The sequence below is a fragment of the Panthera uncia genome, chromosome X, assembly GCF_023721935.1.
Source record: "Panthera uncia isolate 11264 chromosome X, Puncia_PCG_1.0, whole genome shotgun sequence".
Taxonomy (NCBI): Eukaryota; Metazoa; Chordata; class Mammalia; order Carnivora; family Felidae; genus Panthera; species Panthera uncia.
The window spans coordinates 120758557-120785704 of NC_064817.1; the positions used below are offsets into that span (position 1 = coordinate 120758557).

The 27148-nt window shown below is 60.3% G+C and overlaps 1 protein-coding gene across 11 annotated transcripts in view; it reads left to right on the forward strand.

Annotated features, from left to right (window-relative positions):
* Nucleotides 1-27148, forward strand: part of ATP2B3 (ATPase plasma membrane Ca2+ transporting 3) — a 41865-nt gene that overhangs the window by 5374 nt on the left and 9343 nt on the right. Inside the window, exons 3-20 of one of the 11 annotated variants that reach the window (XM_049644459.1) lie at nt 68-325; nt 651-776; nt 1393-1539; nt 4493-4534; nt 5940-6104; nt 6469-6683; nt 7229-7471; nt 7800-8041; nt 10591-10825; nt 12975-13154; nt 13296-13383; nt 14034-14140; nt 15156-15347; nt 16782-16995; nt 18180-18391; nt 19428-19535; nt 20786-20968; nt 25548-25634. In XM_049644459.1, the coding sequence (XP_049500416.1) occupies nt 68-325; nt 651-776; nt 1393-1539; nt 4493-4534; nt 5940-6104; nt 6469-6683; nt 7229-7471; nt 7800-8041; nt 10591-10825; nt 12975-13154; nt 13296-13383; nt 14034-14140; nt 15156-15347; nt 16782-16995; nt 18180-18391; nt 19428-19535; nt 20786-20968; nt 25548-25634 (3044 nt within the window). Of the gene's footprint in view, nt 1-67; nt 326-650; nt 777-1392; nt 1540-4492; nt 4535-5113; nt 5139-5939; nt 6105-6468; nt 6684-7228; nt 7472-7799; nt 8042-10590; nt 10826-12974; nt 13155-13295; nt 13384-14033; nt 14141-15155; nt 15348-16781; nt 16996-18179; nt 18392-19427; nt 19536-20785; nt 20969-25547; nt 25851-27148 lie in introns of those variants that run through there. The other 10 variants (XM_049644465.1, XM_049644464.1, XM_049644468.1 and 7 more) reach the window with 10 other exon arrangements.

Consider the following 27148-nt stretch of genomic DNA (forward strand, 5'->3'; position numbering starts at 1 on the left):
CCTGAGCCAAGGGGCCTCAGCGTGACTTTCCTGCCACCCCACCCTTCCCTGCTGTCCTCGGGTGCAGCATGCGGGAACGTGTCAGCTGGGGCAGAAGACGAAGGGGAGGCCGAGGCAGGCTGGATCGAGGGAGCCGCCATCCTGTTGTCGGTCACCTGCGTGGTGCTGGTCACGGCCTTCAATGACTGGAGCAAGGAGAGGCAGTTCCGGGGCCTGCAGAGCCGCATCGAACAGGAACAGAGGTTCTCCGTCATCCGGGACGGCCAGCTGCTGCAGGTTCCGGTGGCCGCACTGGTGGTGGGCGACATCGCACAGGTCAAGTATGGTGAGTGCATCTGGCAAGGGCCTTCCCCACCCCCCAGTACGTGGGCCTCCACCTGCGGGACGAGGCGGGGCAGGGGCAGCAGTGGGCGGTGAGGGGGCTCAAGCTGGAGACAGAGCCCCAGGAAGCAGGCCGTAGGGGGCGGGATTTGAGGGCCAGATGACAGGGCTGGAGGTGCAGATCCTCTCCGGAAAGGAGGAGCCTGAAGCTGAAGGGAGAGGGCCCCACCCCCTAGGTTCGAGACCTCTCCTGGGGCAGGCGGGAGGCAGCAGGGCGGAAGGCTACCCGGACCCACAGCGTGTGGTTCCGGCTGCCTGGCCGGCCTTAGGAGACCTGCTACCTGCTGATGGCGTGCTCATCCAAGGCAATGACCTCAAGATCGATGAGAGCTCCCTGACAGGCGAGTCGGACCACGTGCGCAAATCAGCTGACAAAGACCCCATGCTGCTCTCAGGTGAGGCCTCGGGGCACTGGCCAAGCTGTTGGGGGGAGGGGGTAGCGGGGGCAAGATGCAGGCTGGCACTGCCCTCTGGACCAGTTCGGCACCAAAGAGCCTTGGAAGCCATCTGGTCCAGCCACCCCCTCAATCGCAGGCCTCCCGAGTCGCCCTTCTGGCTGGGGAGTCTGAAGTTTTTGCCCCCAAGAGGCCAGAGTGGTCCGTGGGAAGCCTGATGGTGGTCGCTCTAGCCACTGGGGAAGGAAATGGGTGCTCCGCGCCTCAAAAGTCCCCTAATATCCTGAGGAAAGCTCCTAGAACGTTTTGGCCTAGCCCAGCATTTATCCTGGTGGCAAATGCAGTGTGAGACAGGACAGAGAGACTGGAGGCCCCAGGTGGACCCTGTGAAGACCTCACCTTGTGTTTCTGGGCAAGCAGCTGCTCATGTGTGCGCCTCCGGGTCCCCTCCAAGCCAGGAATGAGGCTTCGTTCTAGGATTAGGGTCAACATAGCCTCCAGGGGCCTCCAAACACCGAGTTCGTGCTTCTGGGATTCCTGGGGGAGAACTTGTAGGTGTTCAGCCACGCCTCCCTCAAGCAATGCAAATCTATCTCGGCCCCCCCTGTGTTCCCAGGTACCCATGTCATGGAAGGTTCTGGAAGAATGGTGGTGACTGCTGTTGGTGTCAACTCCCAGACAGGAATCATCTTTACCTTGCTTGGAGCTGGTGGGGAGGAAGAGGAGAAGAAGGATAAGAAAGGTAAGGAAATAGTGACCTCCAGTTCCCAGCACCACTGGCCTAATCCCCCACTCCAGCTCCAGCTGCAGCGAGAGCCAGCCTTGAGCGGTGGGAGGCCGTACCTTCTCTTCCGATTCCTTTGGAGGACCTGCTTCTGGCGTCTTTGCCCAAAGGCTTTGGGAAGTGTGTGCCAGGGTGGGGGGAGTGCCCTGCCTGGGGAGGAATGGGGTTGGAGGGACAGAGGCCAGCCGCCTTGGCTTGGGAGAGTGCCCCCGGGGACCCTGTGCCCGCTCTTGGGTGTGCTGACGCCCCGCGGTGAGGTGCCGAGGGCCCCACCAACATGGCAGCCAGGGAGGTGTGAGTCATACAGCCAAGAGGTAGAGGGCTCCCAATCGAAATGGACTGGACTCCCCAGAGGATGTCTGAGGCCAGAGGAAGCTGGGATGGGGTGGGGGCCCAGGGGAAAACAGTGTCAAGGGACAACTGTCTTGTGAGAGTCCAGCTCCCTGGCACACGGCAGTCCCGCTGCCTCCTTTCGCCACTGCCCCGAGCCCCAGGCGTGGCCTCTGTCTCCTCCAGCCCTCAGAACAAAACTATGGAGCAGTCCTCAGCACCACCCCACGCCCAGAGTCCCAATCCCACCAGGCAGGACCCCGTTCGGTTCTTTGTTTCAGGCCCGCACCAGGTCACGACTCACCTTGATCTAACCTGGGTCTCCCCCGAACCAGGCGGGGAGCAGAGTTTCCTAGATGTGTGCCTTCGAGAACATTCGCTTGGGTCCACTCGGAGTACAAAGAAGCCGCACACATGTGGAGAGAGCGTGTGCTGAAAGCCCGCAGCCAGGGTCCCCGGGGGGAAGTGAGACAGAGGGGTGCCGGTCACCGGCCCTACATCAGTCAGTCAGGGCACCTAGACCGGGCAAACAAGCGGCGAGGGGACAGGCCAGCATAAGGAAGGATGTGCCGGTGTCTCCAGCCTTAGGCTGCCCTGCTCCTGGAGACAGTGAGAGAGGAGGTGGGTGACCTGCTGTGGCCTTAGAAGCTGCCGTGGGCCCCGTCTCCCAGCAGCCAGCCAGCACTAGCAGACCCTCATCCACATTTGCCACACCAAGCATCCTCTCCCTGCGGGGCTCAGCGCAGTTTCTCTCCACCGTGAACAGCCGAGGGGCCGCAGGCAGGCAAGCAGGCGGGTGGGTGGGCCCTGGGCCTCCTCCAGGCTGGGCTGGGGTACCCATCCCCCTCTCCAGGGAAGCCTTCTCCTCCCCTGCAGCCCTGTCCCTGAGATGTTGGTGGTCTGCAGGACTTGGTTTTGGGCCCCTCCTCCTCAACCTTGACAAAACCCCACCAGTCCCCCCAGGCCCCTCCCCAGCTCTGGCTCGTCTGCCCCTCCCTCTACTTCAGCTGCCCTAGGCTGAGCTACTGAGGGCTCAGAGGGGGCACCTCCACCAGCCGGCTCCCTGGAAGAGGGGAACCCTGAGCGGGGTGGGCTGGAGGGGAGCAGAGCTGGCCAGGCTCCAGGCAGGGGCAGCAGCACCCACAACTCCCCACCAAGGTGTGAGCCCAAGGCCCGGCTGCTGCTGCGGTGGCCAAGCCAGCGCCCCACCCTGGCCCCCATCCCCACTCCTGCTGCCTCTCAACCCCGTCTCTCAGCCCGATGCTCCCAGGCCACCTGCTGCCCTTCAACCTGTTTCTTGCCTTTTGGCCTTGACTCCTAGTCACCCTCCTACTTGAGGTGCTCTCCTTCCCTTCCTCCCCTCCCTGGGCTTCTGTCTTCCTCTTCCTGTAGTGCTGATCCTGCACGTCCCTCCCTCCTCCAGAGGCCTCTCTGGGCCCTTCTGCATTGTCACCGTGTGTCTACAGGTGTCTCCTCTCCCCCCAGGAGTCTCCTTCACCTCTGAACCTCCCCACTCTGACAGAGGGACAACCTGCATACCACCCCAGCCGGGAGGGGGCCTCTCTCTCCTCCCTGGGACCCCCAGACTAGACCCCACTGCCTAGAAGCCACCTGGCACCCTGTCTGCGCTCCTGGATCCCCAGTGACATGAGTTATTGGGTATTGGTCAGCACACAAACCCCTCCTGTCACACGTCAGTCATTTCCAGATCCCGGGCTAGCACTTGTGTGGTCCCTAAGAGAGCTCTTTGAACCGATGCCCCACCGCAATGCCCTGGGGAAGATGAGGCCAGAGGGGCTGATACAGAGCCCGACCCGGAGCACAGTGCTGGCCTCACTGCCAGCACCGTTTACCTTGGTCTTGGAAGCCAGTCACTGCCCTGGTCCCCAACACCCAGCTGCGGGCTTTGTGGTTGCAGACCACATTCACGAATGCGTCCCCCGTCCCCGCCGCCGACACACAGGTCCAGCTGGGGCCCAGCCCATTCCGTGTACCATTGCTCCCTCCAGTGCCAGGTGCCTGGCACCCATGTGGGCATTCAAGGCCAGCAGGTTTCTAGAGTCTCCCTTCTCTGTCCCTCCAAACACTCTGCGGAGCTGACTGCTGGCTGCGCTGCACAGAAAGCTGACCGCTAGGCCACTAGGGGTCAGGGACCACCTAGGTAGACAGTTCATGCCACTCCTGTGGAGGGGAGGTACATATCCCGACTGGGGGGGGGGGGGGCCCTGCTCAACGTGGCAGACCTGGGACCAGACACCTGGCGGCTCTCACTCCCCGTGGCGGTAGCCTTTTCAGAGACCTCCCCCACTGCTGGGCACACATGACCCAGGGGCCGTCCAGGACTGGCTCAGGGAGTTCACTGGAAGGCGGGCCTTCATCTGGGAAGCCAAGAGTGTGGCTCTCGTGGGCCGAGAGGTGGAGACAGGGCATCAGAGCAGGCCCGGGGAGCACAGGGCCCTCCTCCCCGCCCCTTTGCACCGCGCTCTCTGGCCTCGCTGTCTGTGTCCCGCTGTCCTGTGTGCGTGTGCGTGTGCGTGTGCATGTGCCAGGGCCACGTGGATGTTCTGAAGCCTTTGTGTCTGTCATTCCTCTTCCGTTGTAGGCAAGCAGCAGGATGGGGCGATGGAGAGTAGCCAGACCAAAGGTAATGCACGCCCCGTGCTCAGGGTGGGGTGGCGGAGGGGTGCGGCACAGGGTGGGGGGCCGCCCGCATCAGTTGCTGGAGCAGCACCCAGAGACCAGGTGAGTGGGGTGGGGGGGCCCCTGTGCAGACCCTGCCAGAAGTATGCAAAGATCACCCGTGAGGAAACTGAGGCTCAGAGAGGGTGACTCACCCAAGACCACACCAGGCCTGTGGGTTTCCCGGTCCAGCTGCCTTTCTTCTGGGCTTTTGAGGCAGGGTGACCGGGTGCCGGTCCAACACCCACTCTCCTCTCGGCCCGAATGCCTGGTAGGTGCTGATGCCGTGTGGCTGGGATGAGGGTTGTCAGCGGTGAGGGGCTTTGGAGGGAATCCAAAGGTGTAAAGCATGATCCTTGCCCTCAGGAAGGTCAGAACGCAGAGAAACGGACCCAGGGGCAAGACTCAAGTGCATTGTGGGGCCCAGGGGCCCAGGGACCAAGACAGGGTCAGACAAGCAAACTGGAGTTCAGAGGATAGCTGAGGTTGGGAGGGATCTGGGTCAGGGGGACAGCCTGATGGCTAGGGTCCCGGGCTGGGGCAGGGAGTGCCAGTCAGTGGGGCGCAAGGCTAGAGTGACCCAGCTGGGTGGGGCATTGAGTATCACTGAGGCCGTGGGCTCTGGCCTGAGGCCCCTGGGGACAAGAAGCCTTGTGGGTCAGGGGCAGTGTGAAGAGAGCAGGACCCAGTGAGGGAGCCACGAGGACGCCACCTGTCCCAGACAGAAGGCGAAGAGGCAGCTAGAGGAGAGAGAGGTGTGAGGCTCACCCATGGTGGCCCGTTCTGGCAGGAGCCACCTACAGCCAGGGAGCGGGCTGAGGAGGGGCACACAGCGAGCCGGGGCTCTGATGGAAGTCAACACGCCCACTCGAGAGGCTGACGGGAGAACAGACAGCCTAAGCAGGGAGCAGGGGAGAAGAACGCAGGGGCTCCTAGGCCTCCTGGGGGGGGGGGGTGCTTGAACACCAGTGGGCCACTGACTCAGTTCAAGGTTTTGGAACGTTCCCTGGGCCCCAGACCTCTGCTGTCAGGTATTGAGATTTGGGGCATTATGGGGCTGGCCATCCTGTCTGTGTGCCCAAAGTTGCTCGTGCTTGTGTCTGTCCTCCTTTCCCCTGAGAAGCCCGAGACAACGGTCTCTGCACTGACCATGACAGCACCGGAGCCTCCCACCCATCTCGGGAGGGCCTGAGCTGCCAGGGAGACGGGAGGGAGAGGAGACAGCCCCTGGGCTAGGTCACACTCAGAAAGCAGAGAAACCCCTTGAGCCCCGTTTCCTCTTGTATGGTGTGGCACGTCTTTCCCTGTGAAAGCCCCTTGTAGCTGCCGCCTGGGCCCTAAGTTTGGCTGTGGGGTTCCTCTGTGCGCAGCCAAGAAGCAGGACGGGGCAGTTGCCATGGAAATGCAGCCCCTGAAGAGTGCAGAGGGTGGGGAGACTGAGGAACGGGAGAAGAAGAAAGCCAGCGTGCCCAAGAAGGAGAAGTCGGTCCTGCAGGGCAAGCTCACCAAACTGGCCGTGCAGATCGGGAAAGCAGGTAGGGCCAGCGGACGCGTGGTCCAGGGGCCACCAATGGGCGAGGACACCAGGCTCCCGGGCCTGAGGCCGGGCTGTGGAGGGCAAGTGGGAAAGGGATGTTCCAGGGGGCGCGGGCCAGGCAGCAAGGGGACCCCGCCAGGGGCCGGCAGTGGCCGGCAGGGGCCGGTCCGGCCCCCATTTGGAAACCGTGGCTTCCAAGCGTCCGTCCGCAAAGCTGGGGACCGAGTGCCTCCCCCGACCTGGCTGGCCGTGGCGCAGTCTGCAGCCTCCCTTACCACTCCTTCACTCTTGCTCTCTCCCTCCCTCGCCCCGGCCGACTCCCCTTCCCGCACCCACCCTCTGTGGCTTCCGTGGCTGGGCAGGGCTGGTGATGTCTGCCATCACCGTCATCATCCTGGTCCTCTACTTTGTGATTGAGACCTTCGTCGTGGACGGCCGGGTGTGGCTGGCAGAGTGCACGCCCGTCTACGTGCAGTACTTTGTGAAGTTCTTCATCATCGGTGTCACTGTACTGGTTGTGGCCGTCCCGGAGGGCCTGCCTCTTGCCGTCACCATCTCCTTAGCCTACTCTGTCAAGGTAATAATTATAAACACAGTACGCGTGAGAATGCCTTCATACTAGGATACAGACCCAGAAACTGGCGTTCCAAGCCATTAAGCAAGTTGGGATCAGTTGGGGGGAGAGTGGGGCGGCTGGGATGAGCTGGACGGCAGTCAGGTGGGGGGATAGACCTGGCATCTGCAGGTCTGAGGACACTGCTGTCCCTTGCAGAAGCGGGTGCGGGCACAAAGGGTGATCCGGAGAGGGCCTAGAACACCGGGAGACAGTGGGGGGAGATGGCGTTGGGCGGGGGGAGCACAGAGACAGCCAATGACCTGAGCGGGGGCCATGGGCAGGGGGGAGGCCCCGGGGAGCCCTGGGAAGAGGGAGCGCCGCGAGTCGACCGCTTGGCCTGTCTCACGAGAGTCCTCCCGCTCTGCCGTCACTCCAAGCCGTACCCGGCCGCGAGGGTATGTGCCAGCTGACACATGACCGGCTGATGACCTCTTGCTCCCTGACCCCATGGGCCAACCTTTCCAAGGACAGCTGGCTACCTAAGCCCTCATCTATGCCCTTTACAGAAAATGATGAGGGACAACAACCTGGTCCGCCACCTGGATGCCTGCGAGACCATGGGCAATGCCACAGCCATCTGCTCAGACAAGACGGGCACGCTCACCACCAACCGTATGACCGTGGTCCAGTCCTACCTCGGGGACACCCACTACAAAGAGGTTCCGGCCCCCAGCACCCTGACCCCCAAGATCCTCGACCTCCTGGTCCACGCCATCTCCATCAACAGTGCCTACACCACCAAAATACTAGTGAGCAGGGAGCGGGCGGCAGGCTGGGCCAGGTCGGGGTGGGATGAGGGCAGGGCGCCGGGCCGGAGGCTGCGGCATCAGGGGTCACCAGGGCCCCTCTGGACTCCTGCCCTGGATTCTGGGCGGGACCCGCAGGTTCTGGAAACCCCCTCTGAGCCCAGTGAGTGGTGGGAAGCCTGCCCACATTGGAGTCCGCATGGAGGCCCTCCTCGGCTCCCTGCCACCACACCCTAAAGACATCGTGGCCACAGCCAGGCCGGGGTCCTGGGGACAGCAAGGAGGGGAGACTTGAGCCCCCAGTGCCACGCTGGTTCTCCTTGCCTCGTAGCCTCCAGAGAAGGAAGGCGCTCTCCCACGCCAAGTGGGCAACAAGACGGAGTGTGCTCTGCTGGGCTTTGTCCTGGACCTGAAGCGGGACTTCCAGCCTGTGCGGGAGCAGATTCCGGAAGATAAGCTTCACAAAGTGTACACCTTCAACTCGGTCCGCAAGTCCATGAGCACAGTCATCCGCATGCCTGACGGCGGCTTCCGCCTCTTCAGCAAGGGCGCCTCGGAGATCCTGCTGAAAAAGTGAGCGGGCGACGGGAGGCAGCCTAGGGCTGGGCGCTGCAGAGTGCAAGGCTTCTGAGTTTACTGTTGTGGTAAAATAGACATAGTGTAAAAGTGGCCATTGTAATCGCGTGAAAACACACAGCAAGTATAGTCCCGGTGTGGCGCATTACAAAACGTTCTCGTCACCAGCCCCCCAAAGGCAACCCTGTCCCCATTCAACAGTCCCTCCCACCGCACCCCCAACCAGCCCCTGACGGCCACTCATCTCCTTTCTGTATGGATTTGCCGATCAGAGACATTTGACATAAACGGGATCGTACGATATATGGCCCATGTGTCAGGCTGCCTCTACCGAGCAGAACGCTGTCAGGGTTCATCCATTCGGCCTTCGGCCAGTCCCCCGCCCTTGGGCTGCTGTGAGCCTTGCTGCCGTGAACAGGGGCGTACAGCTGTTCGTTGGGGTTCGTACTCTCAGTTCTCTCGGACATACCTGGGAGCGGAAGGCTGGGTCCTGCCGTAACACAGGTTAACTTTTTGAGGAACCACCCAACTGTCTCGCGCAGGGGCACCATTTTCTATCCCCCCAGCTTCTCCTTATCGCTCTTCTTATCGCCATCCTAGTGCACGTGAGCTGGGACCGCACAGGGGCTTGGTTTGCATTTCCCTGATGACTAGGGATGTCAGCCCCGAAATGGCCAAATTTCAGGCCATTTGTGTGCCTTCTTGGGAGAAACAGCCACTCAAGTCCTTTGCTCGTCTTTGATTTGAGTTATTCGTGGTCTTGTCGTTGTCCTGTAAGAGATCTTTAGCACATACCTGATTGGCAAATGCCTTTTCACTGTCTTCATTCATTCTTGGAGGCGCATGTGTTTTTCACTGATGAAATCCTGTTTGTCTCTTTACTTCTTGTGTCCCTCGTGTAGGGTTTTTTTTAGAGGTGATGGAAATGTTCTAAAGTGCACTGTGGTGATGGTGGCACAACACTGCGACTAGACTAAAAGCCACTGAATTATACATTTTATTTTTTTAATATTTTTTAAATATTTATTTTGAGAGAGAGAGCACGCATGCATGGGGCGGGGGACAGAAAGAGAGGGGGATCGAGGGTCTCAAGCAGGCTCCGTGCTGACAGCAGAGAACCGACGCAGGGCTCCAACTCACGAACTGTGAGATCATGACCTGAGCCGAAGTCAGACGCTCAACCGACCGAGCCACCCAGGCGCCCCTGGATTGGACATTTTAAATGGATAAGTCGTGTGGTGTGTGAATGATATCTCAATAAAGCTGTTATAAAAACTGAGTGGGGCGGGGAGCATGGAGCTCCACCTCCAAGTGCCCCCCCAAACCCCCCCGCTGCTCTGCCCTGCCCACCTGGCTCCTCACTTATTCCAAGGCCACCTTCTAAGACAGAAATGTTCTCCCCCGAGTCTCTGCCCAGGCACATACTACCCGGGTGCAAAGGCCACCTCCCCCCTGAAGCTGTCCTACCGCATCCCAGGAGGTGTGGCGGCCGGGTTTGGAGGCCCCAGCTCTCTTTCTGTGCTTCCTCAGCCTCTGGCAGGTACCGTGGCTAGAAGCCCCATTCCTGTAGTTGGGCACTGGGCCCCACTCCTGGCTCTCCTCTTTGCTGGCCGTGTGGACATCGACTCACTCCCCGGCACAGCCTCAGTTTCCCCTACGTGGAGACAACAGAAATACCTCCTGGGAGTGTTGCGAGAGTTACGTGAGTGACTCCACAAAAGGGCGAGAGTCCCTGCCAGCTCCTCCTTTCCTCCTTCACCAGTCTGTCCAGGGCTCCCATTCGCCCCTCCGCCATGCCTGCCTCTGGGGACCTCGGTTCCTTTGCTCCTTCTTCTTCCGCACCTGAATCCTGCTTCTTTGTCACGGCCACACTCCATGGCATTGCCAGAGCAATGTACCCCAGAGAGTCCACGAAGAGCTGGGGTGAGCCCTGCACTCTAGGGTCTCCTCGCCTACACCAGCCTATGAGTTTCCAGCTCCTGGGGCTTCCAGAACGGAGGACCATAAATCTGATGGCTTAAAAACACAGAAATCTGTTTTCTCACAGTTCTGGACACCAGAAGTCCGAAATCAAGGTGCGGGCAGGGCCACGCTCCCTTCGAAGCTTCCAGAGGAGGGTCCTTCCTCGTCTCTTCCAGCTTGTGGCCATGGCCAGCAGTCTTTGGGGCTCCTTGGCTTGTACACGTATCACCTCTGTCTTCACGGTGCCTTGTCCTTGTGTGCGTCTGTGTCTCCATGTGTTCTCTTCTCTTTTGATAAGGACACCAGTCATTGGATTAAGGGCCCGCTCTAAACCAGTATGACCTCGCCGTGACTTTGCAACAGCCCTATTTCCAAATAAGGCCGCATCGTGAGGTTCTGGGAAGGATGTGAGTGGTCGGGGAGGGTACACCGTTAGGCCCCAGGAGGCAGAACGCCTCCCTCCTTGTACAAGCCTGTCAGCCGCGCTGAATGCGGGGCTCACACCGACGCCTGCCGAGACTCTCCGTTGCTCCGGCTCCCCTCGCTTCACTGGCACCAACGCTGTTGTTCTGTCCCCGCCCCAGGTGCACCAACATCTTAAACAGCAACGGGGAGCCGCGCGGCTTCCGCCCTCGGGACCGGGACGACATGGTGAAGAAGATCATTGAGCCCATGGCTTGCGATGGCCTCCGCACCATATGTATTGCCTACCGGGACTTTCCCGCAGCTCAGGAGCCCGACTGGGACAATGAGAACGAGGTCGTGGGCGACCTCACCTGCATAGCCGTCGTGGGCATCGAGGACCCCGTGCGGCCCGAGGTAGCCACCCTCTGGTCGTTGGATGGGTGGAGGGGCAGCCCTGGTTCCCGTACGGCCTCCACGGCATGGCCCCCTTCTGGTGCCTTCGCCGCTCTCACACTACTTCCTGCTGGAGCCCAGAAAGGTTAGGAAAGGTGGGCAAGGGCAGGGCCCCGGGGTCCTCCAGGTCAGACCTCCCCGGCAGGACTGACGGGCTGGAGGGAGCGGCGAGGGAGAGGGAGAGTCAGGCACCCCTCCCGGGGCTCTGGTTCGGAGGCGGCACTGGGGCACTGGAGCGGGAGTCCGACGGGACGCAGGTTTGGGGGGCAGGGGGCTGTCCCCGGTCACGGGTTTGGTTGGGGCCAAGTGATGTTCGGGACATCCCTGCAGAGATGTCAAGTGGGCAGGTAGCTGCAGGAGTGGAGCACTCAGAGCAGAAGGTCCTGGCCGGAGACAGATTCCAGAAGCATGTTTATATGAGCGATGTCGCAGGGTGAGTGGACAGCTGGGACGGAGGTGGGAGGAGCCTGCAAAGAGACTTGAAGGAAAGGGCCAGGCAAGGAGCCAGCGTGTGTAGACGGCTTTACCAAGAGCTTTTGTGAAGAGGGAACAGAGAAACTGGGCAGAAGCCGAACAGGCTGTAGAGCGAAGAAGCAAAGGGGAGGGTTGCCGGTCCATAAAGACGGAGGAGCCTTGAGACAGGGAGAGCGAGCAGGCCCCAAGGGAAGAGCGCAAGCCACAGGGGTGCGGGTTGCCAGAGGCAGGGAGGGACCCTCTCTCACCTCCCAGGGCCTCTCCAGTGGCACCCACCTCATGTCAGAAGCAGGGCCACCCCGATCCTGCTGATTAGCCTGAAAACACGCGCGTTGCTGAGACGAGGGAGGACAGGCTTCTGGGCCTTTCTTCAGGAGACAGGTATTCACTGACATACCGGAGCAGGCGCCTAAGACCGGCCAGTTCCACAGTCAATGCTCGCTACGTGTACACAGCGACCGCAGGCCCTCGGCAGCAGTGTATCCCCGCATTCTGAGGACACCGGGGCCTCTCTGTGCAGAAAGGGGACACCTGGAAGCTGGCCTGGGAGGAAGCGGATGGCAGCAGAGGGGACGGGGAGCAGCAGTCTGGGAGAGCAGGGAGAGAACATGCTGCTGTGGGCGACAGGGCCACCCCCGGAGACGCAGGGCCTTGCCCTTTGTCAGGCCAGGGAGAAACTGAGGCATGGATGATTGGCCTGTGTCCAAACGGCAGAGCCGAATCATGAAGCTGCGTTGTGCTCGCATAGACCTGATGGCCTCCCCCTTCTGAATGGAGCTGTTCACCACCCCACCCCCACCCCTGCCAGGCCGAAGGCGCCCGGCTGGTGTTCAGTGCTGCTCCTAGGCTGGCAGGTGCCAGAACATCTCACAGACCCAGGAGGGCAATGTCCCTGGACTCCCAGGACCCTGGCCACAACCATTTCTACTCCACGATAACTGGTCTGCCCCCACCCCTCTACCTCAGCCACGTGTCTACTGGTTCCAAGTAGTGAAAATACCTTATCGTGTAGAACCTATAGCTGTGAATGCCTCTGGTTCTATGTTGCAAAACGGTGGGCGGCAGGGGCGGGGGGGGGGGGGGGGGGGGACAAGTGAGAAGTGTCCAGAGCTTGGCCACAAGCCAGCTGATGGCCAGAAGCCTGCCCTGAGTCGGGGCCCCAAAGCAACAGGCCTGCCCTTGGCCTTGCCATCTGGCAGGGTAGCTGGGGACAGAGGTCTCTTTGTCATTCTTCCAGAGCTAAGTGATACAGCCACCCTGCCAGCCAGCCTGGTAACCAGGGCCGATCCTGGCTCGGCCGCTCTGGACCTCCAGTTTGCAGAGGAAAATGAGATTGACGGAGCTGGTGATTTCTATGGTCACCTTTCCAGACAAGACTCCAATGGTGCCCCTCGACAGCATAAAAGCTTCCAGTGGCTTCTCCCAGCTTTACTTGTGTCGGGGCCTGGGTCCGAGTCGTTGCCCGTCCTGGGGCCCAGCGCGATGAAGGAGGCACCTGGGGTCAGGGGGTGGGGGTGGGGGTCATGCTGAGGGAACGAAGGAGAGGTGCCGTGGAGCCGGATGGAGGGCAGGGCTCAGCCCAGATGCGGATGTGTCTCGCCTCGGTGGCCGCACCCATGCCTTTTGTCTCTTCCAGGTTCCTGAAGCTATCCGCAAATGCCAGCGTGCCGGCATCACAGTCCGCATGGTGACCGGGGACAACATCAACACGGCCCGGGCCATCGCGGCCAAGTGTGGCATCATCCAGCCCGGGGAGGACTTCTTGTGCCTGGAGGGGAAGGAGTTCAACCGGCGGATCCGCAACGAGAAAGGCGAGGTAGTTCCTGGCTCTGCTGCCCTCCCACCTCAGTCTGGGGCTCTGGTTGTTTCTTCCCACCCCCCCCCACCCCCCCGCCTCTGCTCGGTACCCCCTCCCCCGCTCCAGGCTCTGCAGCGTCTGTGTGCTTCCCCCTCCCAGATAGAACAGGAGCGTCTGGACAAGGTGTGGCCCAAGCTGAGGGTCCTCGCCCGATCGTCTCCCACCGACAAGCACACTCTGGTCAAAGGTAAGGGAGCTCGCTCACCCCTGCTGCCCCCTGCCGTGCCCCTTCCTGAGGTGCCATGATGCTGGCTGGGTGTGGCCATCGTCCGCACGTGTGCTCTTGCCCCAGGGCTCCCAAAGCCAAGCTCCAGGGCCTGCCTAGGAAGCGGGGTCCCGGGCTGCACACGTGTTGCCGCTGGACATGGCCTTCCCTAAACTTCAGTTTCCTCCTCAGGAAAATGGGGATAATGATGGAGACGCCCTCGAAGGGCTGACATGCCAGAGCTCACTCTGCTTCCCTGGCTAGCAGCATGAATGGAAGACACCACTAGAGAATGGCCTCTCATTGTAACAGATGGGGAAACTAAGGCCCAGGAGGGGGAGACATTTCTCCAAGTCACATAGTGCTTGACCGATGACACTTCATAGTTGACCGATGACAACTTTACCACCTGCCTCCCACCCAGTCACACCACCCTGTGTCATCTCACTGGGGGATGGGCCAGGGCAGGAGGAGGGGAGCAGGGCTGCCGGTCGAGGCACAAGGACTTGACCCCGAAGGCGACAAAAGGGCAGGGGATTGGGGGTGGTTGGCACGGTCACGATCCCGAAGGGTTTCCCGAGTCAGCCAGCTGCCCCCACAGCCCCCAGACAAGGACCCACTCTGCATTCCAGGGATCATCGACAGCAGCACCGGCGAGCAGCGGCAGGTGGTGGCCGTGACCGGGGACGGCACCAACGACGGGCCAGCCCTCAAAAAGGCAGATGTGGGCTTTGCCATGGTAAGCCGCCCAGTGCCGGCCTGGCTCACCACATCAGGCGGGGCCTTGTGTCTCAAGGACATTGGCTTCGTGCAGAAAGGTGTGGGCTAGTGTGTTAAGGCAGGTTGCAGAGTGCTGAAGTCTGTCTCTCGCGTCCTGGCCCCTGGGACCTCCAAGGGCTCATCTGGTCAGGGGATACAGGTGTGAGTTGTTTAAAGGCATTTGGCGTGGGGATGCCCGAGGTGACAGTGGGCCTCAGGGGTGGGGGACGTGGGGCCTGCCACCTGTGTGCCCGCCTCAGCCACCCCCAATGCAGTCTAAGCGAAACTCGGCCCCAGGGGTGATCACTGGAGTCCCCAGATGAGCTTTTCCTCTGTGTTTCTCTCTGGTTACTTGTATGGAGCTCGTTGTTTCTATAAAACCCTGACCCCGCCGCCCGGGTGGCCAGCCCCGGCATTCTGCAGCGAGCTGCGCTTGGTCACTGAAGGCACAAAGCGAGCGAGCCCCTTTCCCCACCTGCCACGAAGGAGCCCCCTTCGCTCTGCCACATTCAGGGTAGCCCACTGTGAGCAGGCACCAGGGGCACGGGCCAGTCCGTCCCAGAGCCCAGGACAGAGAAGGGCACCGAGCCACAGCCCCTGGGCACTGTGAGAGCCAAGCCGAGCTGCGCGGGACCCGACCTCAGGGTGGCAGACAGGGTGTGCGGCTGTCCCTGCATCAGGGGCTGTGAGCAGCAAACACCCCCACGGGCCGGCAGGACACGTCCCTGCTCTGCGGAAGGCATCCCACAGCCCCGTGAGGCTGTGGTGGTGGCCATGGTAGCAACACCCTCTCTGTTTATGAGCAAAGGCCCTTACCAGGCCATGAGACAACCTGCCCACTCCTAGTACAAAGTCGCACTGGATGAAACCAGATCTGTCTGCAGCTGGCGGGGAGCCTCATTTGGAAGGGGAGCCAGACAGTAAGCCCGGGTAGGCTGGGTCGTCAAGGGGGCTGGGGAAGAGGGGCCTGTGGACACCGTGTGTGTGCCCCCCAGGGCATTGCGGGGACTGATGTGGCCAAGGAGGCCTCAGACATCATCCTGACCGACGACAACTTCACCAGCATCGTCAAGGCGGTCATGTGGGGCCGGAACGTCTACGACAGCATCTCCAAGTTCCTGCAGTTCCAGCTGACAGTCAACGTGGTGGCCGTGATCGTGGCCTTCACGGGGGCCTGCATTACTCAGGTGGGCACTGGGGACCGCTGTGCCCAGGGAGGGCCCTGGGCCTTCCCTCCTACAAGGCACAGGGCCTGCAGGAGGCAGCTGGTTTCCCAGGCCCGGCCTGCTTCCTGCACCCTGACCCCAGTGCAGAGAGCAGGCCCCGGAAACCCCATCCCGGGAGTTGCGAGAGCCAGGGGGTTCTTTGCCACAGATTTTTTTTTTTTTTTTTTTTTGAGATAAAAGTCACATACCAAAAACTTCACCATTTGAGAGTACACGGTTCAGTGGCAATCAGTACACGCACAGCGTGCACGACCACTGCCTGTGTCTAGTTTCTGAACGTCTTCATCGCCCCTGAGAAGACCCCGGGGCCCATTAGCGGGCACTCCCCACCCCCTCCCCCACTCCCCAGCAACCACGGATCTGCTCTCTGTCCTTAAAGACTTGCCTATTCTGGACATTTCATATAAAGGGAATCAAATAACATGTGGTCTTCCGTGTCTGGCACCTTTTCATTCAGCACAGTGTTTCCAGGGTCCATCCATGTTATAGCCAGTACCGGTACTTCATTCCTTTTGATGGCAGAATCTTGCTCTGTCATATGGAGAGAGCACATTTCGTTTGTCCCTTCCTCCGTCAGTGGGCATTGGGGTCATTTCCACCTTCTGGTGATTGTGACTGATGCTGCTGTGAGCACACCTGTACGAGTCTGTGTGTGGACCTACGTCTTCATTTCTCTTAGGTGTGGATCTAGGACTGGAAGTGCGGGCTGAGATGGGAACTCCATATTTAACCTTCGCAGGAACCTCTTCCCCCTTCCAATAGTCTCGTTCTCCCCAGTAGTGAGTGTCCAGAACTTGTCTCCCTTTGAAAGGTTTTTTAATTGAGATAAAATCCACATAACATAAACTGCACCGCAGTAACCATTTGAAAGTGCACAATTCAGTGGCCTTTGGCGCATTAACAATGTTGTCCAACCACCACCTCTAACTCATTCTACAACCTTCTTGTCACCTGTGTGCCCACTAAGCAGTCATTGCCCCCTCACCATGCCCCCAGCCCCTGACACCCACCCATCTGCTTTCTGTCTCTATGGATCTGTCAGTTCTGACTGGAGGTCAGAGTACCCACCAGTCGAGCACTTTCACGGTCTGGGATAACACACGGGTTGTCAATCTCCTGCTGACAATTTGGACCACACCTTCTAGGTCACTGCCACCAGGTGAGAGAAGGGAGGCTGGCAGCATTTTCAGAGCAGGAAATCCGAAAACCCAGTGAAAACCCACTGCTAACCTTCCCATAGGGATGGAGATGTTAGATTTTGATGGGAAGGTCAGATCTGCCGCGTTTCACCGTGAATCCCTATGACGTTGCCCCCAGGCTGAGTTTCTTCCCACTGGAGTGGTGGGCCACTGGGCCTTCTGGCCCCATGTTAGGGTGACTGCCTCCTCTCGACAGGACTCTCCTCTCAAAGCTGTGCAGATGTTGTGGGTGAATTTGATCATGGACACATTTGCCTCTCTGGCCCTGGCGACAGAGCCACCCACTGAGTCACTGCTGCTACGGAAACCATACGGCCGGGACAAGCCCCTGATCTCCCGCACCATGATGAAGAACATCCTGGGCCACGCGGTCTACCAGCTCACCATCATCTTTACGCTGCTGTTCGTTGGTAGGTTGGCCCCGGGTCACACTGCCCTGCCGCTGGCCACACAGGTTCGGACCCTGTTTGCCAGTGGAAGGGACAGATGAGCACCCATGAACCAAATTTCCAGCACGGGCCCCTGCACGCTCATCTCCCCGCTGTCTCTCTGTGTGTGTGCCCCGTGCAGGTGTCATAGGCCCCTGTGCATCTGAGAAACTGCTGTCCTTCACTGAGACCCAGATCACCCCCATCCATCCACTCACCTTATGGCCATTTCTCCAGGGCATGGCGAGCAGAGCACTGTGCCACAGACAGTGGGAAGAGGGGGACCAGGAAAGACAGGTGGAGGGAGAGGGAGGGGATAGGAGAGATAGGAGAGGGAGAAGCAGTCGAGGTGAGGCAGAGAGTGGAAGACAGAGAAGAGGCCTGAGGGGCAGAGGAAAGGAGGGCGAAGGGGGAGAGAAGGAGGAAGGAAAGGGAGGAGGAAGGAAGAGAAAGAGGAGGAGGAGGAGGAGGAGGAGGAGGAGGAGGAAGGAGGGGTGGAGGGAGAGGAGGAGGAGCAGAGAGGAGTAACTGTCAGGAAGCCAGAAGAAGGGGGCACGAGAGAAGGCGGCTGTGGGTTGGGTATCCAGGGCCGGCTGGGCTCTGGCTCTGTCCAGCAGTTTCCTTGGGGTGGGTTTGTTGCTTTGTCTGCTTGTGGCGTCTCTCCGTTATGTCACCAACCCTGGCCTTGAGGGCGCAGGCGCGTTCCCGGGTGCAGATCGGAAGCTCAGTTTGCAGGACAGTATTTGCTGAGGGGCAGGAGGGACGGTGTGTGGGGACCACAATGTCACTACTGGGGATCCTCTCGGGAGGCCTTTCTCTGATATCTCGGGAGCAGAAGCCTCTCTCTCGTGGCCTGCCTGAGGGTCTACGCCTGGCCGCCCGGTCTTAGGGACAGGGCGGAGGAGGGCTGGCCCACCCTGTGTCCAGCCCCACTCAACCCAGCAGGCAAACGGTGTCTTCTTCCGGGGTTTCTGCACCAGACCTCTGCTCCAGGGGTGAGCGCGTGTTGTGGGAAGAGACCCGTTACTTTCCCTCCGGTTCCTGTCACCACAGGGTGGGGCTGCCTGTGGCCCTGCCGCAGACCCCCTGGTGCTCCTCAGGCGACACTGGCAGGGAGCTGCCTCCACCCAGGGCTCCGCCCCCCTCACGTGCCCCCTCACGTGCAGGGGAGCTCTTCTTCGACATCGACAGTGGGAGGAACGCACCCCTGCACTCTCCACCATCAGAGCACTACACCATCATCTTCAACACCTTCGTCATGATGCAGCTTTTCAACGAGATCAACGCCCGCAAGATTCACGGCGAGCGAAACGTCTTCCACGGCATCTTCAGCAACCCCATCTTCTGTACCATCGTCCTGGGCACCTTTGCAATTCAGGTAGGCGGGGAGGGGGGGGGGGAGGGGCGGGGACGACCGTATACTGGCACCAGACGAGGAGCAGGGGACCATGCCCACTACCGGCCTCCCCATCCCCGTTTACAGAACCAGAACCAGTTCCGCCCCTCCTGCTGTCCCAGGCCCCACCGGCATGCCTTGTGACCCCAGGCCCTCTGCGCTCCCTTGCTGGCTTCCAGAGAGCCTTCCAGGGCCTTCCTCAGAACGAGCCTCCTCATAGTTCCCTCTGCGTCTTCCACTCCCATTTCCAGCGCTGGATTCCTTGCCAGGGGACTATCATAACTTTAGAAGGTTCCCTTGGGATACTTTCTGTCCCCAGTGCTGACCATCGGCCTCTGCCTGCCACCGTGCTGTGGACAGGCTGGTCAGTCAACTCTTCGGGAGTCTGAGCCTTTAAAAGTAGGGTGTATTCATAGAAAGCGTGACGTATAGTGAGGACAACAGGCCAGGATCGTTTGCTCCTCACAGGGATCAAAGGAGGGGGCCTGCCACGCCATGAGGGGTCCACCTGGGGAAGCACCTGGGTCGGTCGGGGACAGAGGGAGAGGGGGAGCGTTTACTGTGGTTTCTGGGGGAGAAACTGGGGTGGGGCGATCAGGCCGAGGACTCATGACTACGAATAATTTCAGGGTTCGGGGGGGGCGTAGCGCCGTCTCTGCTTGTGTGCGCCCTGGCCTGGGGAATTAGGGCAGAAAGGACAGCACGGTATCAGAGGCAGTGGTGGCCTGGGCTCGGGATTGCTTGGTCTGTATTTAAACAGCTCACCCCCAGGAGGAGTGTTCTTCCCTAGGAAGGGGCAGTGAGGCAGCAGGAGTCCCAGGCAAGGCTGGCTGGGCATGTCACTGGGGCACCCGGGATGAGGCATGTCCAGCACGGGCGTGCAGGGCACACGGTAAAGCGTCAAGTTTACAGAAGCGGGAGATGTGGCTCATCTGCTGAGCCACGGCCAGAGCCCCATCTGCCGGGGAGACCCAACGGCCCATCTCTGACCTGCCTCCCTCCCATCCCACCCCTGCAGATTGTCATCGTCCAGTTTGGCGGAAAGCCCTTCAGCTGCTGCCCCCTGTCCACGGAGCAGTGGCTCTGGTGCCTGTTCGTTGGCGTTGGGGAGCTGGTCTGGGGACAGGTGAGTGTCTGCCTCGTCACCTTTCCCAGCCCCGACCCTTCCTTGTTTCCAGGGATGGACACAATGCCGGGCGGGGGGGGGGGGGGCCACGGCACCTCAGAGCCCGTGCTTAGGAAAGCGTTCGGTGTGCTCAGGGTGGGCAGCACAGCAGGGCTCAGGCCCGGGCCAGGCCACGGCTCAGGTACACGGCCACAGGCAACAGTTGTCAGCAGAGAGAGGGCAAAGGGCCACGTCTGGGATGTCACAAAGCCCCGGCAAAAATCACCCAGCACTCCCCTTTCCATGATAGAAGCCCAAAATCGTCCCCTAAAACTGGGCGGCTTGGAAAACGCTCACGGATGTGAAGCTAGACCACACCGTGCTAAATCCTCCAAGGGGCAGAAAGAAAGTGTCAAGGAAAATGAAGAAATATTTTGAGATGCTAGAACGTGAAAGTCAGACACCTGTAGCCCTTGATGGTTAAAGGCATGCACAGAGGGAGGCTTCCGGCACCCAATGATGACGTGAGGAAGAAGAAGCCCATGCCACAGGCACACAAGAGGCTTCTGAAAGCATTGCTCTGCAGTTCTAGAATATTGGTGCAGGACCCACTTTGCCCTGCGTCTTAGTCATATCTCAGGAAGCTGGAAGTCCGAGATCAAGCATATGTAGGGCAGGGTCCGAGAGAGACCAGGAGTGAGCTTCCACGGAAGCTTCCCTAAGCACCGGGGACTTCAGTGGGGGTCGGTCCTGTGGGCCCAGGGCTCCCGCGTGGCTGACCTCAGATCCTCAGTCTCTGCCCCTCAGACGTGAAGCCGGGGCCCCACCAGGAATCACACTGTCGGCGTAGACGGCCCGGCAGGGCCCTCGGGGAAACTGAGACCGCCTTGTCAGGCAGGATGTGCCAGGGGCCTAGCGGTCCCCTCTCAGGAGCGGGGCGGGGGGGGGGGCGCCAAGGCCAGACCTCCCCTCGCTGGAAAACGCTCCTTGGCCCCAACAGCTCCCGCGCCCTGCTCCCCGGGGACCGCTCCTGGTCATGCAGTCTCGGGGACCAGAAAAGGATGTCCCATCCCCCAGTCTGCCCACAGAGAACGGGTGTTTAGGAAACAGTGGTGCATGATGCTGGAGTGCAAGGGGCATACACACTAGCTGTCAGAGGGAGGCGGGAGGTGTGGGTCCCTCCCCAGCCCCAGCAGAGCTCCTACCCCAAAAGGACCAGCTGTGCTCTGACAGCCACCTGCGCCTGCTACCCCTCGCCTCTGGCCCCCCAGGTCATCGCCACCATCCCCACCAGCCAGCTCAAGTGCCTGAAGGAAGCAGGGCACGGGCCGGGAAAGGATGAGATGACCGATGAGGAACTGGCCGAGGGGGAGGAAGAGATCGACCATGCCGAACGGGAGCTCCGCAGAGGCCAGATCCTCTGGTTCCGGGGCCTCAATCGGATTCAGACGCAGGTAGGCCGCCGTGCCGCTTGGCTTCTCTGGCTATCCCGCCTTGAGAGGGTGGCGAGCAAGGGCCATCCCCCGATATGCGTGCTGGCTGCGGTGCTGCAGACATGGCCCACCTCTGACGCTTCGGTCAGAGCCCAGGCGGCTCTCCCCCGTGCTGGGTGCCGGTGTCAGCTAAAGACGTGTGTTGTGATCAGCGGCTGTCTCTTGGGGTGGGGTGGAGGGGGCGCAGGCCACCCGCTGTCTGCACGGCCGCTGGGCCTTGCCTCATTTGCCGGAAGCAGCCTGGTGACAGGGAGGTGACGTTGTTGGGAGGAGACAGATGCCCGTTACAAACAGCCTTTGGTGAGCTCACCGTGCACTGGGTTATATCGTGAGCCCTATGGAAGCTGATTCTGGCCCCGGACTTGCTTCTTTCTCTTCATCTCTGTCCCTAAGTCACATAGTCACAATGACCACTCAGCCACGGGCACTTTCGAAGGCTTCAGGAGACCCGTCTGCCAGAGCAGCCCCTGCTCTTTGCCCCAACCCTTCCCAGCTAGCCTTCTTGCCAGAATGTTCTGTACTCCGTCTCTCCGCATCCTTTCCTCACACTCGTGATCGCATCGCAGCCTGGCCTCTGCCCGCAGGGTCCCAGACGCAGTTCTCACCAAGGTCTGTGCGACCGACAGGGCCCGGAACCGGGCTGTCCCTCCGTCCCGCGTCAAGCCCTCAGCTGTAGCCTCTGAATGCCACACCTTGAGCCAAGATGTCCACGGTGGGCTTGGCCAAGACCACGGTCCCTGAGCCAACCTCCTTTCAGCCCCTCAGCTCCCAGACGCTCTTCCTGTCTCCCCGCACAGCTGGCGCAGGAGCATGGCCCATCCGTTCAGGTCCGCCCCCTCGAAAGCACGTCCCCAGTCCAGCCACCCCTGCCCCCCATCCTCCCGGCCTAGTCACCAGTGTCTGCCCGGAGTAGTCTCCCTGCTGCCTCCCTAGTCCCCAGTGACACCTGTCACTCTCTGCCCTTCCCGTGCTTCCCAGAGCCCCGCCTCTGACCTTTCTCCACGTGCTGTCCAGGACCCCCAGCCCCCCTGCTTCTCCTCCTGGGGGTCCCACCAACGGGAAGGCCACTACCCTACACGTAGCCCTGCCCGGCCCCGCACTCCTGCCGCGGGCCCCTGGGCCTGGGGAATGGCTTCAGACCACACCTTCAGACCACAGGAGGCCCTGTGTCTGCCTCCAGCCTGTCACACATCACCACAAGCTCATCCCAAGGAATCTTTCACGCACCTCACCCAAAGCGCCCTCGGCAGCCGGTGCCTACCCTGCCCCCGGCCTGAGGCTCCCCATACACACAGCTTGCCTGCTATTCCCATACGGTCCCCAGAAGTCTCCCGGGGCTCAGCCTCAGGGCCCCCTACTTCTTTCTTCCGCAGGCCCCAGCCTCAGCTCCAGCCACAAGCTCTCAGCCTCCTGCCCGCTGCTCCCACCTTCGTTCAGCTAGCTTGCCCCCTGCCCCGCCGTGGCCAGCGTAGCCTCTCTTCTGGTCTGGAGGGTCAAGTCCAGAGTCCTGACCATGGCCTTCAGGCCCCTGCCTCTTGGCATCACCCCACACACCCTGTGTCCCTTGTAACCCCTGCTGCTTTTCCAGATGTGCACCCGCTGTGCCTCCATGCCGGCCACGATCTGGGCCCCAGGGCTCCCCAGCTGCCGCTGTGTTCCCTCGGGGCCCCCCTCATCCGGCAGCAGCCCAGAGACCGCCACTCTCTCCTGCCCCCGTAGGCCCTCGCGTGCCCAGGGCACTGGAATCAGTGAGGAGCAGAATGCCCCAGGGAACTTTCCAAAGCTGCAGACTCCTGGGCTGCCCCCAGGGCTTGGGATATCGTAGGGCTGGGTGAGGTGGCCCCAAATAAGTCCGGTTTAAGGAGCTCCCCAGGGATGCAAGGGGCTTCTCCAGTGGAGAAGCAGGAGTCCAGGTCTGTGGCTCATTCCCCCTTGCGCCCCAAGCCCCTAAGCCAGCGCGGCCAGGCAAGAATGTCTTAGGCCCCGGGTGCGCTGCGGAGCCTGGAGCCTGACACCCGTGAGCCCGAGGTGGTGGCCATTCTTCTGGCAGCTGGGACAGCCCCTGCCCAGTCTGAGGCATGGGGGGGGGGGCGCTCAGTGGTGCCCGACCAGTGTGTGTCTGTGCCTTCCATGCGCCTGTGGGCTCTGAGTCCTGCCACCGCTTCCTGGCCGGTCGAGCGGGTCTCCTCAGTCAGAGCCCGGGAGTCACTGCCCAAGTAGACACTGGCCAGTCAGGTCCCTACTTCAAACATGATGCAATGGGGGGGGGGGGCGCCCAGAGAGAAGGGACTTGCCCAAGGTCACCCAGTGACAGCGTCCCTCCCCCGATCCCCTAGCATATTCCATGTCCTTTCCAGAGAGCCCCTCACTGCTCCACAGGATCATCCCCTTGTCACATCCGATTCACCACCCTCCTCAAGAATGCTGAGCCAATCGGCTACTTGAGCTAACTTTTTAAGAGCATCTGTTCTTTTTGATTCAAAATACCTGCTTGAAGGACAGACATAAAGCGCCCCAGCGTGTAGGTGCCCGCAGCCAAGGGAGACATGCCTAGATTTCTGGATTTTGCAAACAACGGAGCTGCAGGGTTTGGGGGCCAGCACAGCTTTGCTAAGTGAAGGCATTTTGCAACCTGCTACCTGCTCTCACCGCCATTCCATACTAACATATTACTGCACCAGACAGGGGGGTCATTCCGGCATCAAAAAGAGTCCTTGAAACCCAGAACACGGAGCTTCTCGAAGCACTCATGACGTGGTCCATTTCACATTCCATTATAAACCAACGAGAAGCTTCAGCAGCAACTGGGTTTTGGGGGGCCGGGGGGGCAATTGTGAGGTATTTTGATTGACACCGTCATCCCATCCGGACACCGTGAGGAGAGGGGTCCAATCAGAGGCAGAAAAGGCATCTTTTCCTTGCCTCGTCGCCCTGGCTGCAGTTAAGAGTGCATCACATCACGGGCCATCTTCCTTCAGGTCATCGGGGCACACTAGACACACTGTGCCAGCCCCCTGTGGCCACTCAGTGTGCGTTACGCATGGGTCTCAGCCCTGGCAGTGAGGTCGCCCTGCTCACGAGCGGGGTGTGTTGGGGGCAGGGGGTGTGGGGGAGGAGGGAGCTCGGGGGCAGAGTATGGGACAAAAGTCTTTTTCCACCGCGCGTGTAGGGATTGAAATGATGCACATCTTCATGTGCGAGCACTCAAGCTGCCTTCTTCCCAGAAGCCTGGCCCCGTGTCAGACTCCCTGCCGAGTCTAGGGGCCACCACAAAGCCACCGCAGGGCTTGGGTGTGGCACAGGGCCGCCTACTCTGGGCCCAGAGTAGACAGCCAGTGGGCTCCAGGCTCCAGGACTACACATTTGCTTTGCCGCTCACGTCATCCAGTGAACTGTATGGCACTTTCCAGAAATCAGATCCACCTTCTAAGGCCAAAGATCTGCACACACACCCATCTCCTCACCCCACCCCACCCCCACCCCCAGAAGGCATTCCCAAAGGGGCAACCAAAGGTGTGCCACGTTGGCCTGCCCTCCCAGAACGTAGGCACACGGTCTCCGGATGGGGAAACATTCACTGTGGCCACTCAGTCACAGGTCTCAGGTCTGAGTCACCCCCAGGCCCGCTAGCCGGTCAGAGATGGGGGTCCGGAAGTCAGAAGACACTAGGACTCCTAGTGAGTTCACCCCATGGTTGTCATTTCCCATAGACCCACGTCCCTTTTGACCCCTAGGAAGCCTAGAGGGAGGGGGCTGCAAATAAAAGCCGTCGCTGCTCCCGGGACACTCCAGTCTCTTTGCTCTCCCTCCTGCCGGGCCTGTGGCTCTGCAGAAAGGAGTCTGATAAAAGAAAGCAAGTGCTTTTGCATTTTAAATCCTTTCCTTTCACGGAGGCTCCCCCAGGGGCACCCGCCTCCATCACTCTGAAGAGATTGAGCCTCCGGGCAGGGCAGGGCAGGGCAGGGCAGGGCAGAGAAGCAGTACGCGTCTGTTGCTTAGAGCAATGTAAACAAAGGGCGTTCGGGGAAGGCCCATCCCGGCACCAACCACGAGCACTGCCACAGGGAGCCTTGTCCTAACGGGAGCGGGGAGTGGAGCGAGTCCTACCCCTCAGGTATACCGGGGCGGAAAAGGGGGTGGAGAACCAGTGATCTGGGATCTCAAAGGACTGCCAGACCCAGGTATTTGTTGACAAGTGGCTCGCAAAGAGCGGCTGGTGACCGCGAGTGGCTCTTTCTGCAAAGGCTTGCTGCGTGCCACCAGTCCCCCCCCCCCCTCCCCCCCCGGTCCTCTGAGCGCTAATCATTTGCTCAGCAAACCCTCTCTCGGTGGAGGACTCGGAGGCTGGCCCCAGCCGTGACCACGTGACCACGGCCCCGTCCGAAGCGCTGTCAGCCCCAAGGGGGCGGGGCGGCCTAGATGCCGTCTCCTGTCACCATTCGTGTACCCAGCGTGGCCCCTGCCCTCACCCAACCCCACCCCCGTGCGGTAGCCGGGACCGCAGTGCAAGCCAAACTTTATCTCATTTTCTCTCCCACAGATGGAGGTAGTGAGTACCTTCAAGAGAAGCGGTTCATTTCAGGGTGCTGTGCGCCGGCGGTCTTCAGTCCTCAGCCAGCTCCATGACGTAACCAATCTTTCTACCCCTACTCACGTAATTCTCTCTGCTGCCAATCCCACCAGTGCCGCTGGGAGTGAGTCTTGAGTCCCCTTTTCTCTCATAAATGGCATCTCTGGGGGAGCAAAAGCCTCCCCAACTCTTCCTTCTCTTTTTTCCCCGTCCAGTCCTTTCCGCCCAGACGGTGTGTGTCTCCAAAGCCATATCCTCTTATGAAATGTACTGAATCCATGGCCCTGCCGGACCTTCTGTTCTTTGCCTTGTTTGGTTGTTCGCTGTTCGTTCCTCCTGTCGTTGGTTTGCTTTTCTTGAACTTGTCTGCATCTGCCAATGGTTCTTCACGAACTTGGGCCGCTTCTGGTGGCGTCCGGTGGCAGGATGGGGCCTTGGTCGGTGTTCTGCGGGGCAGCCAAAGGGAGGCTCGGGACCGCCTCGCAGGGCCGCAGGGGGAGGCGAGTGCCTTTCCGGCATCGTTCGCAACAGAATAATCCGGCCCACCTACTTGGGACTAAACTGACAGCTTCCAGAACTCTCCCGGAGGTGGTTTCCAAAGGCAGTGCACCTGAGGTGGGCTTCGGGAGGCCGCTGTCACGTGTCCCCAGGTGGGCTCAATGGTGGCCGACTGCTTCTGCTCGGGTGTTACCTGCCCTGTAGGCCTTGGCCCTGAGCCGCCCGTATGCGAGGTGTCTGAGGGGTTCCTCAAACAGGAGTCATCCTCACACCCCCAGCCCGCACTCTGCCACGTGTCCCTTTTGTTCCCAAGGCACCTTTGCTCTTTCCAAACAGGCGTCAGGATTGGAAGGTCTTAACATGGTCTGGTCCACATTCTCTCTCCTCCTTCCTCCCAGAAGCCGGGACAGGTAGATTCCTTCCTACATGTTCCAGTGAAACGTTCCCACCATGCTAGTCACGTTTTCAAGAGAACCCAGGGGCTGTCGTAAAGAGAGAGAAACTTCCGTGTTTGCTCGTATCTTTTTACAAAGACAAAGGGAAAGCTCTTAGAACCCACCGCCCCATGGTTTCCCTAATGAGAGAGAATGCAGGGAACGTCCCTGCTCCCGGCCACGGCCACCTGCTTTTGTAACAGACTCGACATCTCAAAAACCAAGCAGTAAACTTTCAAGTATGGGCCCAGAGCCCTTGCTGGGATGGTTCGTTGCTACCTCTTTCCTTTCCTTCCAGTGAAACCCGGCAACTCTCACCTCCGTGAACACATCACTTCCCCACAGACGGGAGCTGTTAACCGTGCCTTTTTCCCTCACCAGACTCTGGCATTTTTCTTTTTGCTTGATTTCTTCTCTTTGCCTTTTGCCTTTTGTCTTGTCTTTTCTCTTTTTTTCTTTTTGCATTTTCTTCGCTTTTTTTTTTTTTTTTTAGGAACTGGTTAGAGGTCCCCAGTGGGGGGGCATCCCTCCTCTTGCTCAAACTGTCGTTTCAGGCCACTCTGCCCTTTAAGGAAGGGATGTGGGCCGCACCAGACCCCGCTGGACCATGTGGTCCCCTTCGGAAACAGCACGTACATG